General features: G+C 40.4%; 1 protein-coding gene across 1 annotated transcript; it reads right to left on the bottom strand.

The window, feature by feature from the left end:
• Positions 1-543: 543 nt before the first annotated feature.
• trmt10a (tRNA methyltransferase 10A) lies at positions 544-13,208 on the bottom strand. Its single transcript, XM_084043307.1, has 7 exons — positions 12,670-13,208; positions 11,751-11,907; positions 9,886-9,957; positions 9,066-9,140; positions 7,619-7,768; positions 6,590-6,695; positions 544-1,858 (listed from the first exon to the last, which is right to left on the bottom strand). Exons 1-7 carry the CDS (start codon positions 12,900-12,902, stop codon positions 1,605-1,607), a joined length of 1,047 nt encoding a protein of 348 aa, XP_083899433.1. The 5' UTR covers positions 12,903-13,208; the 3' UTR covers positions 544-1,604.
• Between the last annotated feature and the right edge of the window lie 886 nt (positions 13,209-14,094).

Raw genomic sequence — 14,094 nt, 5'->3', positions numbered from 1 at the left:
GTAGACAAGATAAGATCTGAAATGTTTTGTTTTAGCCTAGTTTTAGTCGACTAAATCTACAGTTGATTTTGTCGTCAAAAAAAAGGATTTTGGCTGGCCTTGATGCCTGATTTTACACTTGGTTGCATGCTGAAAATAGCAGGTCTACAAGCTCTATCTACAAGCTTGTAGATCTGCTATTTTCAGAGCGCAACACCCGAGCGCAAAAAAACATAAAATGACTTGTCTTTTAGTTCTACTGGATCTCTTCACCACTAGTCCCTCACTAACATTTTAGTCTAGTTTTCATTTGTTGACGAAATTATCAATATATTTAGTCATAGTTTTAGTCAAAGGTTAGTTTTTATTTAGTTTTCCTCAATTAAAAAACATTTTTCGTCATAGTTTTAGTCAACAAAATTAACACTGCTATTCAGGCATACATACAGTATGTTGGATACTTGGAGACATATGCCGTTTGCTTGACCACAAATGTTTAGTTATTTGATAGCATGATGTTTAGACAGATACTAGGTTTGATGTTTACCTGCTATCCTAGTTTATTTGAAGCACTAAACCGTTTTCTTTGCACTGTACTTACGTGACCATTTACCCTGTCATTTATTGACAAGGGTTCGAGCCATTTACTCTGATCTTGCACTTGCACGTTCTGTCAAAGACAATCTGCTAAATACCTTAATTGTTAATGTGTACATAACAATTTGCACTCACTAGCGATGAAATGCATCCTAGTTTCACTGCTAGATCTTCAGGTAGCTCTACACCAAATAAGACTACAGATTACTACAGAAAAAAGTTGCTGGATGCACATGAGAGCCGACACCGACAGACGGCTACTATGGTGCTGAAAATATTGATATCTTTTTCAACAAAAAGCCCGCTGCTATCTGACGGTCGGCTTTCGGCACTTCCCTACAACTTGCGACCCGACACGACAGCGTACCCACCACCCAACAGCAGATTTTCGGCAACAGACGCTAATCGCCGCCGACAGCGGTGCGGTGGAGAGCTACCTTCCAAGTGGTCTGGTGCAACAAACGCGTCGCAACCTGAAAGCATTGTGACCTTGTAGATCTGCTATTTTTGCAGAAGGTATTTGGTGTAGAGGGGAAAAAGTACCATCTGTTCTCCAGATGGTACTTGTGTCAATTTTGGTTGCTTGTGCTGTTGAGACAGAGCAACTGGCAATGGGATGGGGAAAAAAACTATACAATGCTGAATACCTCTACATTAAATGTATTTACATTTTTAATGAGACATTATGACTCGCCATTAATACTCTGATTTCTCTTTCTTTTTTTTTACAACTTAAACCTGCTTTACACTTTGTCTGCAAAAATAGCCGATCTTCAAGCTCACAGCACGTCACATGCACTTGTAGATATGCTATTTTTACTTATGACACATGCCCACAATAGGAACAGGTTGAACATTGTTCAAAAGAAATATAATAATAATAATAATAATTTAAAAATAAATCAGGAACTATCAGGAAAAATCAACTGTATTCTAAACCAAAAATATATCTCTGCAGCAGATATCATTCACTATAACTTGGCAAGCACTTCACTCCCGTCAGTGTATTTGTTTCCGTTGGGTTTGTGTTACGAGTCAGCTCTGTCTGTGGGGCTGTTGTCTGTCTGGGCTGAGTGAGCGTCTCCGTTTACCCCGTCCTGTGGGTTCTGTGTCCCGGTACTGTTCTTGGTGAGCGCACTGTTCTCGGCCTCGCCCTCAGAGTCACTGTCGGAGTCTTTGCCGTCCCGGTCCAGGGGCGTAGCTCCTTTCCTCTGAGGCAGCACGGTGAAGAAGGCCTCCTGCCAGTCGCCTTTCTCCAGGTACGCCAGAACGATCTCGAACACTGCAGCAAGAGAGCGCACGTTAATTACCCCATTAAGGCAGTAGTTCTTCTCACACTTTCAAGATTTTCCAAAAAGCGTAAAACATGTGCAGATATACAAGCTCGCAGCGTGGCACGTAGTGACGCGCTGTGAGCTTGTATTTCTGCTATTTTCGAATAGCCAAAGCGAAAACATCAGACAGCGTCACAGCGCGTTGTGAGCTTGTAGATCTGCTGTTTTCAGAGTGCAACACCCGAGCGCAACCAAACATAAAATGAATTGTCTTTCAGTTCTACTGGATCTCTTCTCCACTAGTTCCTCACAAACATTTTAGTCTAGTTTTTATTTGTTGACGAAATTGTCAATTTAGTCTTAGTTTTAGTCATCGTAGCTTAGTTTTTATTTAGTTTTCGTCAGTGAAAAAAGGCAGTCGACCAACAGTTTTCGTCATAGTTTTAGTCGACAAAATCAACACTGTTTCAGACGCACGGGAGCGTACTCAAGTTCCCTCAGCCCTATGTTCCCTCAGCCTTATGTTCCCTCAGCCGTATGATCCCTCAGCTCTATGCTCCCTCAGCCCTATGTCCCCCCAGCCCTATGTCCCCCCATCCCAAATTTGGACACTGATTTAATCCTGCTGAAGTGTAGTGTGTGTGTGTGTGTGTGTGTGTGTGTGTGTGTGTGTGTGTGTGACAACCCGATCATTTACGACTCGATGTGAAATTGTTGCCACCCACAACCATGAGAAGTTTACGCTGTTTAAGCCGTTATTCCGGCATGCTAATAACACAACCTGGATTCGAACATTGCACGTGTCAGTCTGCGTGCTAGTGCTATGGAGATGACATCTAAAGTGCCGCCCCGCTCATAAAACAGTCCTTTATAAGTTTGCAGGCAGTGTCTGTCTGTCCTGGCGTTTTCTGGCGTCATGGGTGTAAAAGCATGTAACCATGACAACAGATCCCATAGCCCAAACTCTGAATCTCCGGTGTTTACACAAAAACGTTAATAAACAGCTTAAATTTGGGGGAAGTGAAAAACGGGCCACATCTGCATATGCTAATGGTCAATGCCTGTGTGCAAGTTCAGATCAATTGCTCAACCCACTGAGGAGAAACATGCAGAACAGACAGACTGATCGAGGTTTCCTTAATATATTATAGGATAGGATTAAAAGAGGGTGTAGCAATGTCATGTCACAAAAAGTACAACATTTTGAAAACAGAGAAGTTAAACAATAATATATATAGACCCAGTCCAGTACACACACACACACACACACACACACACACACACACACACACACACACACACACACACACACACACACACACACACACACACACACACACACACACACACACACACACACACACACACACACACACACACACACACACACACACACACACACACACACTACTGGTCCACACATTTCAACATAAAGTTGATGATGAAATTGACCACTTCTGTAACTGCTCACTTCTCTCTTATTTTACCTTTTTGTAATCAGTTTCCTCCCACAACGTAAAAGGCAAGTACTGTCAAAATATGAGATAGTTTCATAACCCATGTGCAGTACAATACTGGTTTGTAAAAAAGACTGTAGGGGTCTTTCCCTATAGATTATCATGCTGGGGCCCTTTCATTTATATTTATGTTATTGTATTATTTTTATTTATTTGATTGACAGATGAGCTTTCACTACTTATCAATATTATTATTTCTTTAATTACACATCTGCTTAATATTCCCAGGCTGACTTTTGTTCCCAGTCCACCGATGACATGAAGTTGGTGATAAAATGTACCACTTCTGTAACTTAGTCTTACTTCTCTTTTTTTAATCTTTTGTCTTCAGTTTTCTCCCATAACGTGAAAAAAACTGTTTCATAAGCCTGTGCAGTACCATACTGTATGGTTTGCAATTGCAAAACAGACCTACAATTTACAATTTAGGCAGATGCTCTTAATCCAGAGCGATTTACAATAAACAAGGTAAACACGTACATCAAATGCATAGACAGTGTAGTGCCTCAGTAATAGGATCATACTGTAGGTCAACCAAGAACCTAGCATCAGTCTACACAGTACAATATAAGAAGATAAATGATATGTACATTGAAACTATACAAACTATAGGAAATTACATTTTAACCTTTGCATAAGACTGCATAGTCGTCAAGGCTAGGTCAAGTGCTACAGACTAAAGTGGAGTCTGAGGTGTCTTCAGATTACGGCGGAAAATTGGGAGTGAGTCTGTAGTTCTAACTGCAAAGGGGAGTTTGTTCCACAATTTGGAAGTCTGGGACGTATGGAGCGTTGTCCCGGATGTTTTAGGGAAGGTTCTGACAGTTTCCCTGTGTCCCCTACACACAGACATGCACACACAGGATGTTGAGTTTACATGTTTACAGTTTACATGTGTGCCAAATGTCATGCCCGTATCCAATTCTTAATGATTTTTCACATAATTCTTAATAATTATTTTTCAAATAACTATGAGTTATCTTTATGCATTTGGAATCACACACCGGTTTGTTTACAGAAGCCACCTGTCTGGCGCCTTGCCAATAAATGTTTTGCAGGCTCCAACGCAAGTTTTAGTTGACAAAAATGTCGAAACTTTTTATTTATTCTACACATTTAGGCTATCCCTTGTCATAAGGCCAAGGGATAGCCAACGAAATTAAATAAAATCGGACGTGGCCTATCCTACATCGAAATTGCCTAATGCGTACGGTGAATGGTGGGTCGACATCACAAACGCAATATCCGGACTGGCGAGGCGCATCATTGCACCCCCCTTTCAAGGGTGCCCTCACCAACACATTATGGAAGGGACCGCAATGGAAACAAACTGTACGCTTTTTTGCTTCATCCTTTTGATTATGGTGGGTCAGATGTATGTTACATGTGAGATGTTTTATTTCATGATCAATAAAGATATCAATCAAAGGGCTATAGTATGTGATCCTGAAGGAACATAGAGCTGAGGGAACATAAAGCTGAGGGAACATAGGGTCTAATTTGGGATTGGGATACATAGGGTTTATGAAACATATGGTCTAATTTGAGATGGGGGAACATCGGGTTGAGGGAACATAGGGCTGAGGGAACATAGGACCTAATTTGGATGAAAAACAATTTGTTAGGTATTGAGGGAACATAGGGCTGAGGGGATATAAGGCTGAGGGAACATAAGCATGACCCGCAGACGCACAACCGTTGCGCAAAATTCATTTTCAGTTCAAGGAACAATCTACCCACTAGTACAAGAGAATGTCCATCTTTTAAGGTCCAACAAAATAAACGGATAATGGACAATCAAACTTGTGACCATTTTTTAAATAGGCTAAAATGTGTGTGTTTTTGTAATGTTTGTTTTCTGGATGGGGACTACGGATGGAAATTAGCATTCTTACTAAATCCGGTGTATTTACACTACATTTTGAACGTAATGAGTGATAAAGTGATATTTGTTTTGATAAAATAGAATTTAAATAGCAATCATTGCCATCAGTGTTTGGGTCTCCCTGTCTATCCAGCTCTTTAGTGAATAGGAAATACATTTTCAGGTCGGGACATCAATTTCATCCAATCGGGAGCGAACTCATACGGGATGAACAAGTGAAAATGGAAGGGGAGGAAACAAAGAAATGGGCAGACATAATTGGAACTGGAACACTAAAATTGAACGTTATAAATGGGTTCACCTGAAAATGTATTTTCAGTTTACTAAAGAGCTTGAGAGATGGCGAGTAACTCCTGTTACTGAACAAACACTATAGCAGGGGTCTTTTTTTTTACTTGGGTCAGCTCTTTTTTCCCCTCTACACCTATACCTCTTTGCCAACAACAGCAGATCTACAAGCTCACAACGCCTCGCAGCTTGTAGATCTGTTGTTTTTGGCTGAAGTTCTCCTCAGAACAGGAATGCTAGGGTTCAAGTGGTTAATGTAAAAAAAAAAAATCCTATCACACAAAGATTTGGCGGCCCCCCGTAGTAACTTTGAGGACCCCCTGTTGAAGACCCCTGCTCCATAGTAATGATTACTATAAGAATATAGAGCTTTAAAAGGAGCTCTATATTGAAATGCAAAAGCTGAAAAGCGATGGCAGCTTAAAAACAGTTTATGCGGACACGTGCAGCCCATAACATGTGAACTGGGTGTTTTATTTATTCCTACATCAGTGGTTCTCAAACCTTTTTAATTTCAAGGACCCCCATTTGTATGCTCTCAGAGTTACATACCTGTAAGTGTCCATTTGGAACCCCCGAAGGAACCCTGAGGGTCCCTGGACCCCACTTTGAGAACCAACTGTCCTAGAGATTTGATTCGATATTCGAATTATTCGACCGATATGCACATTATTGGAATCGATATCGGGAAGGAAAAGAATAATATGGCATCTCTAATTTCAACACGGGTGCCTGTCATGCATAAATTGACCCTGATGTCAGGTAGGACACCAACTGGTGACAAGTATAACTGCCTGAAGCTCCTGTTTTCCGTGGTTACTGTAAGTCGCTCTGGATTAAGAGCTTCTGCTAAATGCCTAAATTATCACCGGCGGAGTGGACTTATTCAAATAAGTTCCGGATTGCAGCTTTAATGTAGCCAGGGGAAGTAGTTTAGAAGTTATTTTGTCTATTGAAAATCCCATGAGGTCATCTTCAGATCGCATCATATACCGTGTTCCATAAATAAACAAAGTACATAATGTGTAAACATCATAGTCCCTCCTCACCGTGATTCACGGTCAGCACTTTGCGACTGTTCATCTTGACGAAGCTGGTCAGTGGAAGCTGTGCGTGGTCGATGCCCAGTTCCTTGGCCTTCTCAAAGGTTATACCCTAACAAAGGAAAGCATGGGTAAACATCAACATGAGACCTTCTCAAAGGTTATACCGTTACAAAGGAAAGCATGGGTAACATCAACATGAGACCTGCCAACCGTAACATTATGGCACATGCACAGGACAAAAAAACGTCCATAGCCGAATGCTGCAAATGCATGACTCCCACACCACTGTACCTTGCGCTTCAACGTATTTTTGCTTGTTACATTTTAGGGAAAATAAGGATGCAGGTAGAGCGGGCACCTCAATTTCAAACTGGCATTTTAGTCCACCTCCAAAATATGAAACAATAAAAAATAAATGCATGCTCTGGAAAATGGTCTGACATAATGTCAGGTATACATTATTTGAACATGCACGGTGAATCATTATCAGACCTAAATGTACCCTTCAACTTCTTATTCATGCCCATAATGACCAGGAGTTTTATAGCAATTTGTAGCAACTGTAGCATGTTCAAATCATGTATACTTTACATTATTTCAGACCATATTCCAAAGCATACATTAATGTATTTGTTTATTTACAATTTTGGGGGGAAACTAGCCTATTTAACATTGAGGTGGCAGCAATATTTAAGTGCCCACACTCTTCCAATTACCAGTACATAGTGTAGGTAGAGTGAATATCTTCTAACAATTCTTAACCATTCTAATCATGAACATTATATTATTCAACAATTCTAGATTGAATTTTAGAAAGCCTCACAATTTTGTGACTGTAGGTGATGCTGTTGTCATGAATAGATGTTCCCATAATAACTGTGTCTCTGAATATTTTAAACTGTTTCAATACATTGCTGCACTATCGATACCAGCTGTTATCCCTCCTTATATGCAAGGTACACTGCATAAAACAAAAAAACAAAACAACTAACGTTGCATAAATAAGTGTGTGTACAGAAATAAAGTGCGGACCTTGTGGTGGTTGTGGTCCACCAGGCCTCCTATAACGTAGGCCTTGGTTTGGTCCAGCTGTGTCAGCACGTTGGGAGAGTCAGAGGTCAAGTAGACCACCTCTTCCTTGGACAGGACGTCATGGTAGTGCTCCGATTTAACGCTAATGTCCTGCGCACGCACGCACACACACGCGTACACACACACAGTTTACTAGTTACTTTGCAATTATCAATTATTATCATATTATAAAACATACATTAACCACTTTAGCCCTATTTTGTACATAGGCTTGATTTGAAAATAGCCAATCTACAAGCTCACAACGTGCCGCGACGCGTTGTGAGCTTGTAGATCTGCTATTTTCAAACATTTTAGTACTTTTTACTTTTGGTACTTTAACACATTGAGTTCCATAAACGGTCCGGACCGTTTTTGAGAATCCATGCGTCATGTGCCATAAACGGTCCGGACCGTTTTTGGCCCATTTTTTTTTTTATACGTGGGGCCCACGTGGGGCGCTCTAACAAAACTTTGGGATCATCCAAGGAGTCTCTGAGAAGGAGAGGCCGGATGTGGATCCATGTCAAAAATGCTTCCGGTCGGCCGCTCCAATGTTAACTCCGTGACTAAAAGCTTAATGACTCCATTTCTATTTCATGTGGTGGAAGTGAGCCGTTTTCGATCGGCGATCACTCTGCAATGGAGGATCGCGTTAGAAATATTATTGTTCCAGGCGTTAGTCGGGACCCTCCGCCGTCTCGCACGCACGCTTTATTTACATGCACTTCCGCGTCGGGGCTTCTACAGCACGAAACATATCAACACAATGTGTTAAGTACATTTTCATACCAATATTTTTGTACTTTTACTCAAGTACATTTTTAATTCCGGCCCTTTACTTGTAACAGAGTATTTCTATATTGCAGTATTGAGTACTTTTTCCACCACTGGTTGCAGCCAATTGTAATCGATCCTGTCTGTGTCTTTGAACAAAATAACTGCCATCAGTAGGCTGCCCTAAAGAGATGATTAACTTATGATAAAGATCAAATAGCAAGCTCACAATAAAATGACATAATCCGTCATATTAAAACAATAAATCAACCAACCAAAGTGTGACATTGACAAGATGGTGGGCATGGTATTTCATTCAATAAACTGGTTCTTGTTATGACGATGATGTTATGACCAATGGAAACAAAACTGTGTCATATGTCTGTGGAATATGTTCTGCTTGCATCTCTTGATACCTCAGTACCTCCCAGCAGTGCTGTTGTAAGGCTGAACGTCTCTTCATGTTACAGGTTACGGAATTTGTGAAAATCATCACCTTTTTAAGACCAATTTGACGGTCAATTAAATTATAAACTGCAATTATAAAACGTTTGCTTGGATTTTCATTTAAAACGTCCACAACCAACAAGAGACAGAAATGACAGCACACGGAGAGGAGAGGTTTGCTTACCTTCCAGTTGAGCCAGCCTTTGTCATTGTCATCCATGTACTGTTTCAATTGGCCACCCATGCTTGTCAGATAGAACTGGAGAGAGGAAGAGGAGCACACATGACCTGGACAGTCTCAAAAGCTTTATACTCCATCATCATACGACGCCGTCCCTCACCCAAAATAGGAAGGGGGTGTGTCTGATAAAAAGAATATCAAATATCTAAATACTGAATCAAGTAACTTAAAAACTGTATTTGGGTGAAACACAAAAGCCTGAGTAGACGTTAAAATGACCCCAAACATGTTTGAAAGTGAAATATCCCTTTAAATCAGAACTGGGAGGAAGAGAGAAACTTGTGTGACACTCGCATCAATGACGCAGTCAGTGTGTCATGTCAGAGCCTTTAGGCTGAACCCTTTAAGACCTGAGGCCGATTCTACAAATGTCTTCTAAATCCCAACAGTTTTCTGAAAAAACATTCTATATCAGTGGTTCTCAAACTTTTTCATGTCAAGGACCCACAAAATGATATGTATTTGGCCCACCGACCCCCCCATCTCAAAATGTTTTGTTCCAGGGACCCCCCAGAAGCAAAGAATAGAGTTAAAAATGTTCGCTTTAAACAATATATATTCAACGATTTGCACACATTTTCGCATTTTTTCAAAAATAGCAGATCTACAAGCTCGCTATGAGCTTGTAGATCTGCTATTTTCGAATAGCCAAAGTGTAAAATAATGCTTTTTAGCTCCAATGAAAAAGTGACACAGATGCGTCCCAGGTCTTAATGGTTTAACATGGTGTCCATGTTGCGTTCAGTGGGAGTCACACACCAACCTGAACTGGGTGTAAGGCCCGCCTGTTCTCTGCGTAGCACCGCTGGATCTGTTTGTGAAGCTTTCGAATGTCCTGTAGATGAAATGCATTTATCGCCACAGTCAGTAAGCAGAAACAATGCTGACAAAGCAGTCAACAAAACGTCCTTTTTGTGTACAGTACGTCTACATTTCCTGAACAAACTGCAATGTATACATCCCAGTCACAGAATTCTGCAATCACGATTATTTGGTAACGTAAAGGTACAGTATGTACTATGCAAAAGGTATGAGGTTACATCTATCTATGTATTATCGTTTTTCTTATAGTTTTGCTCAGTTTAAGTTCACTGTCTAATTTATTCCAAATATTTACCCCTGTGGCAGATAGGCATCTTTCTCTGGTGTTTGTCCTTGCAAATTTATTTTTGAAAATAGCCATTCCCCTGAGTTTGTACCTGCTTTCTCTGGGCTCAAACAGCACCTGCAAGCTGATTGGAAGGGTCCTATTGTGAACCTTATACATTATTGCTGAGATGTTTAGGTTGACTAAATCTTCAAATTTCAATGTGTGGCTATTTATGATATATTGGCATAGGAAAGCGACAAAACAAAAACAAAACTTCCAAAAAGGCTTCATGGGGTGTGCAATTGATAGAAAATAAGTCATTTTTGGGGTGAACTACTCCTTCAAGGCTACAATGTGTACGTTTTATGTCTCACTCTGTAACTGACATAACGATGTCACAAACTACAATAGAGATAGCAAAACAACTAGGGCGTGTTCGGATATAAGGCACTGAGCGCACTGGTTCAATACGTGAGTGCGCTCCCGGTGCACATATCAGAAACGTAGCCCTATGGTGCGTTCAGATATGCGCACCGGGAGCGCACTCGCCTAGAATTATTTGCATTGGCCAGTGCGCTCAGTGCTACATTTCCGAACGCACCCCTTGTGTCCAATCCAGTGTGCCGTTACATATGCGTCAAATAACTTTATTGACATTATCAAGCCCTCCGTGTCCTACCAGACACCAGGGTCTGAATGTGTCAATGGAAGAGTGGGGTGTCCACCTCCAACCACTGTACATGTACTAGTTGTATTGTATGAAATGTAAAAAGAAAAAATCCTTTAAGCCAGTAAAATCCTTTAAGCCAGTAAAACCAGGAAGGTATCTGTGCCATTTTAGATTTTAGCTATATATATATATCGTCTCTGTTGAGTGGAAACCTCAATGTCTCATATTTCCAAAACTGTTACTTTTCAGGATTCAAAATGCAAAAGTTGCAAAAGCAGCAGATCTAAAAGCTCGAAACTCGGCGCTAGCTTGTAGATCTGCTATTTGTGATGCTTTTGTGTGACGCTGTAGTATGATCAAGTAAAAGTTAAAATATGGAGATTTGGAGTTTCTGCCAGAGAGCAATGTATACAGCAACATACGTTTTTCAGAGAACTGTAAAGATTTAGAAGACATTTGTAGAATCGGCCTCAGGTCTTAATGGGTTCAGAGGTGGAAAAAGTACTCACATGTTTTACGTCAAAAAGTATCAATACTGCAATGTAGAAATACTACTTGAGTAAAAGTACAAAAGTATTGGTATCAAAATATACTTAAAAGTACTCATTGTGCATAATGTGAGTAAAAGCACAATATTTGCTTCTGAGATGTAGTGGAGTAGAAGTAAAAGTACTGAGGGGCGGCAGTGGCTCAGGGTAGAGCGGCCGGATGGGAGCCGCAGGGTTCCCAGTTCCCAGTTTTACTTTACTCCAGTAAAGTAAAAATACCTCAAAATTGTACTTAAGTGCAGTACTTGAGTAAATGTACTTAGTTACTTTACACCACTGGTTTAAGTTCCATAATGGTTAATGGTTCATCAGTATGTTACCTTCAGTGACATGAGGCTGTCAAAGCCACAGTCCACCACCAGGCGTAGCGAGCTGGCCACCAGCGGCTGGCGGAACCTCTTCCTGGAGCTGCAGTCTTCGTCACCCTGGGTCTGTCTCTCTGCTCGCCGCTGCTGTTTCTTCTCTTTACGCTTCTGCCTGGACACAACACACACAGCGATCAACATGTAAAAAACTACAGCTAAGAGCTCAGGTGTGCAGCTGAATTGTATATTGCTGCTGCTGCTATTATGTCTTTTTATATCTTATTCATCTCTGGGAACCCAATCTAAGGACATTCTTGTTAAGACATGATTTTGGTCCAATATGGTCTGTCATTTGGTCCAGGATTCCTTTCTGTCCATGTACTGTAATTATAGTGATTACCTATCCATCCATCAGTGAAACTCTGATCAAAATAGACATTATTTGTACATTCTCTAGTTGTATTTACTCGTAAATAACGGTGAAGATGAACTATGAGTCATTTAGCTGGGGACCCCCTGGAACCCCCTCAAGGACCACACATTGGACCACTCAAAGTATTGCACAATGTGTCTGTGTAGTGTGTTCATTTTTTTTCCTCCAGTGCATGTGAAATACAGTGCAAGGTGATAAGACATACAGACAGCAGAACAATAATGCTATGTATTACATTTCAATATCTGGTTATCTGGCATACATGTTGACATTTATAGCTGACATTTGATCTGATCTGAGTTTAATTGTTATATTATTATTTATTTTTTTAAATTTGTAGCACTTTGAGATTTGGTTCAAATATAAAGTGTGTTACAAATAATATGTATAATTATTATCATTATTTAATATGATTGAGTTGGCCTCTTGGAGGCGTTGTTGTGCAGAAAACACTAACATTAAACATGAATCATAATTGTCAGAAGAAAACATGATGCTTACTTTCTGACTTCTCTCTCTTCCTCCCATTTCTGGTGTTTCAGGAGCTTCTTGCGTTGCCGTTTGGAAAGAGATGCACTTTCATTCACTTCACTGGTACCAGTACCAGTTACTGGTCCATCATCACTGGTACCAGTGCCAGTACCAGTTACTGGTCCATCACTGGTTCTGTTCTGTCCATGACGGTCCTCCTCCGGGGCAGATGGAGCAGCGTCTACAGTCTCATGATCAGACATTTGTTGTAAATTATAAACAATTTCTCAATGAATGATCACTGTCTGTCTGTAGCTACAGCTATTAGCTGGTCGGCTAACAACAGCCTGGTACTGATGATGAAGTGTAAACAAACAGGACACACTCTCTCTCTCTTTCTCTCCTGCACCTCCTAAAGTCGCTCCATCAGTCTATGACTGATCAATCGAAAGTATTAATAATCGTCAGACTGACATAAAACATCAGAAACACATGGAACATGAGAGATGTTCCTCCTCTAACTGTTTGCTAACAGAATTGTGGAAATCCACATGTACCCATGTACCATGTTGTGATGGCGGCGCATAAATGACGTCATCAAACCGCGCCGGATAATACCTATCTAAAAGCTCACAGCGCGTCGCTAGGCGACGCATTGTGAGCTTGTAGATCGGATATTTTCGGTCCGTGCTCAATAGACGCACTGGGGAGGCGATCTGGAGCAAGTTCGGTTTGTTTGCGTCAGTGGTGGAACCACTGAGTGTAAACTATTACTATGTTAATAAATTAATAATAATTTAGTATTATTATTTAATACTAATTTAATACTAATATAAACTAATAATAATAATAAACGAATTACTATGTTAATAAATGATGTAATTATTATTATTAGGTAAAAAAAAAGAATACTTTACTGAATAAAATAAACATAATCTTTGAATAATTGCGAACTTTGTCAGACAAGAATTTCTGGAAAATAAAAGAAGACATAATATCTGGTTTTGTGTGCACACTTTAATAACGTATTACTTTAGTGGCGAAAAGAGCATGGAGGAAGTTTCTGACTGGGCAGTGCAGTGTGCTCGGCTGGCATTATGCTAGCCATGGAACGCACCCACGACGGTCGTCTGTCACGACCGTCATGGATGAACTTCAACATAGTGTTTGCACTTTCTCTCTTTACAGCCTGTACATCTACATAAACGTTCAGATTGCACATATAAAGGGCTTACCCTATGGACACGGATGTTAAAATTATGGACGGCCTCTCAAAAATACCCGTATCTTCCGTATTGTTCAATAAAAAGCATTTGAATCCGATCGATGGCCATTTTCTTATAGAGGTGTATGATGTATCAGAGTGCAATACATCTCCCAACCGATAGGGTCCCGTGGTTGAAAAAATACGGAGAAAATGGCCACCGATCGGATTAAAATACTATTTATTGAAAA

Source organism: Gymnoscopelus microlampas (genome assembly GCF_963454915.1).
Source record: "Gymnoscopelus microlampas genome assembly, chromosome: 19".
Lineage (NCBI taxonomy): Eukaryota > Metazoa > Chordata > Actinopteri > Myctophiformes > Myctophidae > Gymnoscopelus > Gymnoscopelus microlampas.
Note: the sequence above shows the minus strand (reverse complement) of the source record. Positions and strands in the feature narration are given on the sequence as shown.

What these genes read in the sequence shown, in the direction of transcription:
- trmt10a (XM_084043307.1), bottom strand. Translation starts at nt 12,902, where the DNA reads ATGTCTGATCATGAGACTGTAGACGCTGCTCCATCTGCCCCGGAGGAG. An exon ending in TGGACCACAACCACCACAAG is followed by an intron (nt 6,696 to 7,618) that starts GTCCGCACTTTA and finishes TTCCTTTGTTAG; the next exon opens with GGTATAACCTTTGAGAAGGC. An exon ending in AGTGCTGACCGTGAATCACG is followed by an intron (nt 1,859 to 6,589) that starts GTGAGGAGGGAC and finishes CTCTTGCTGCAG; the next exon opens with TGTTCGAGATCGTTCTGGCG.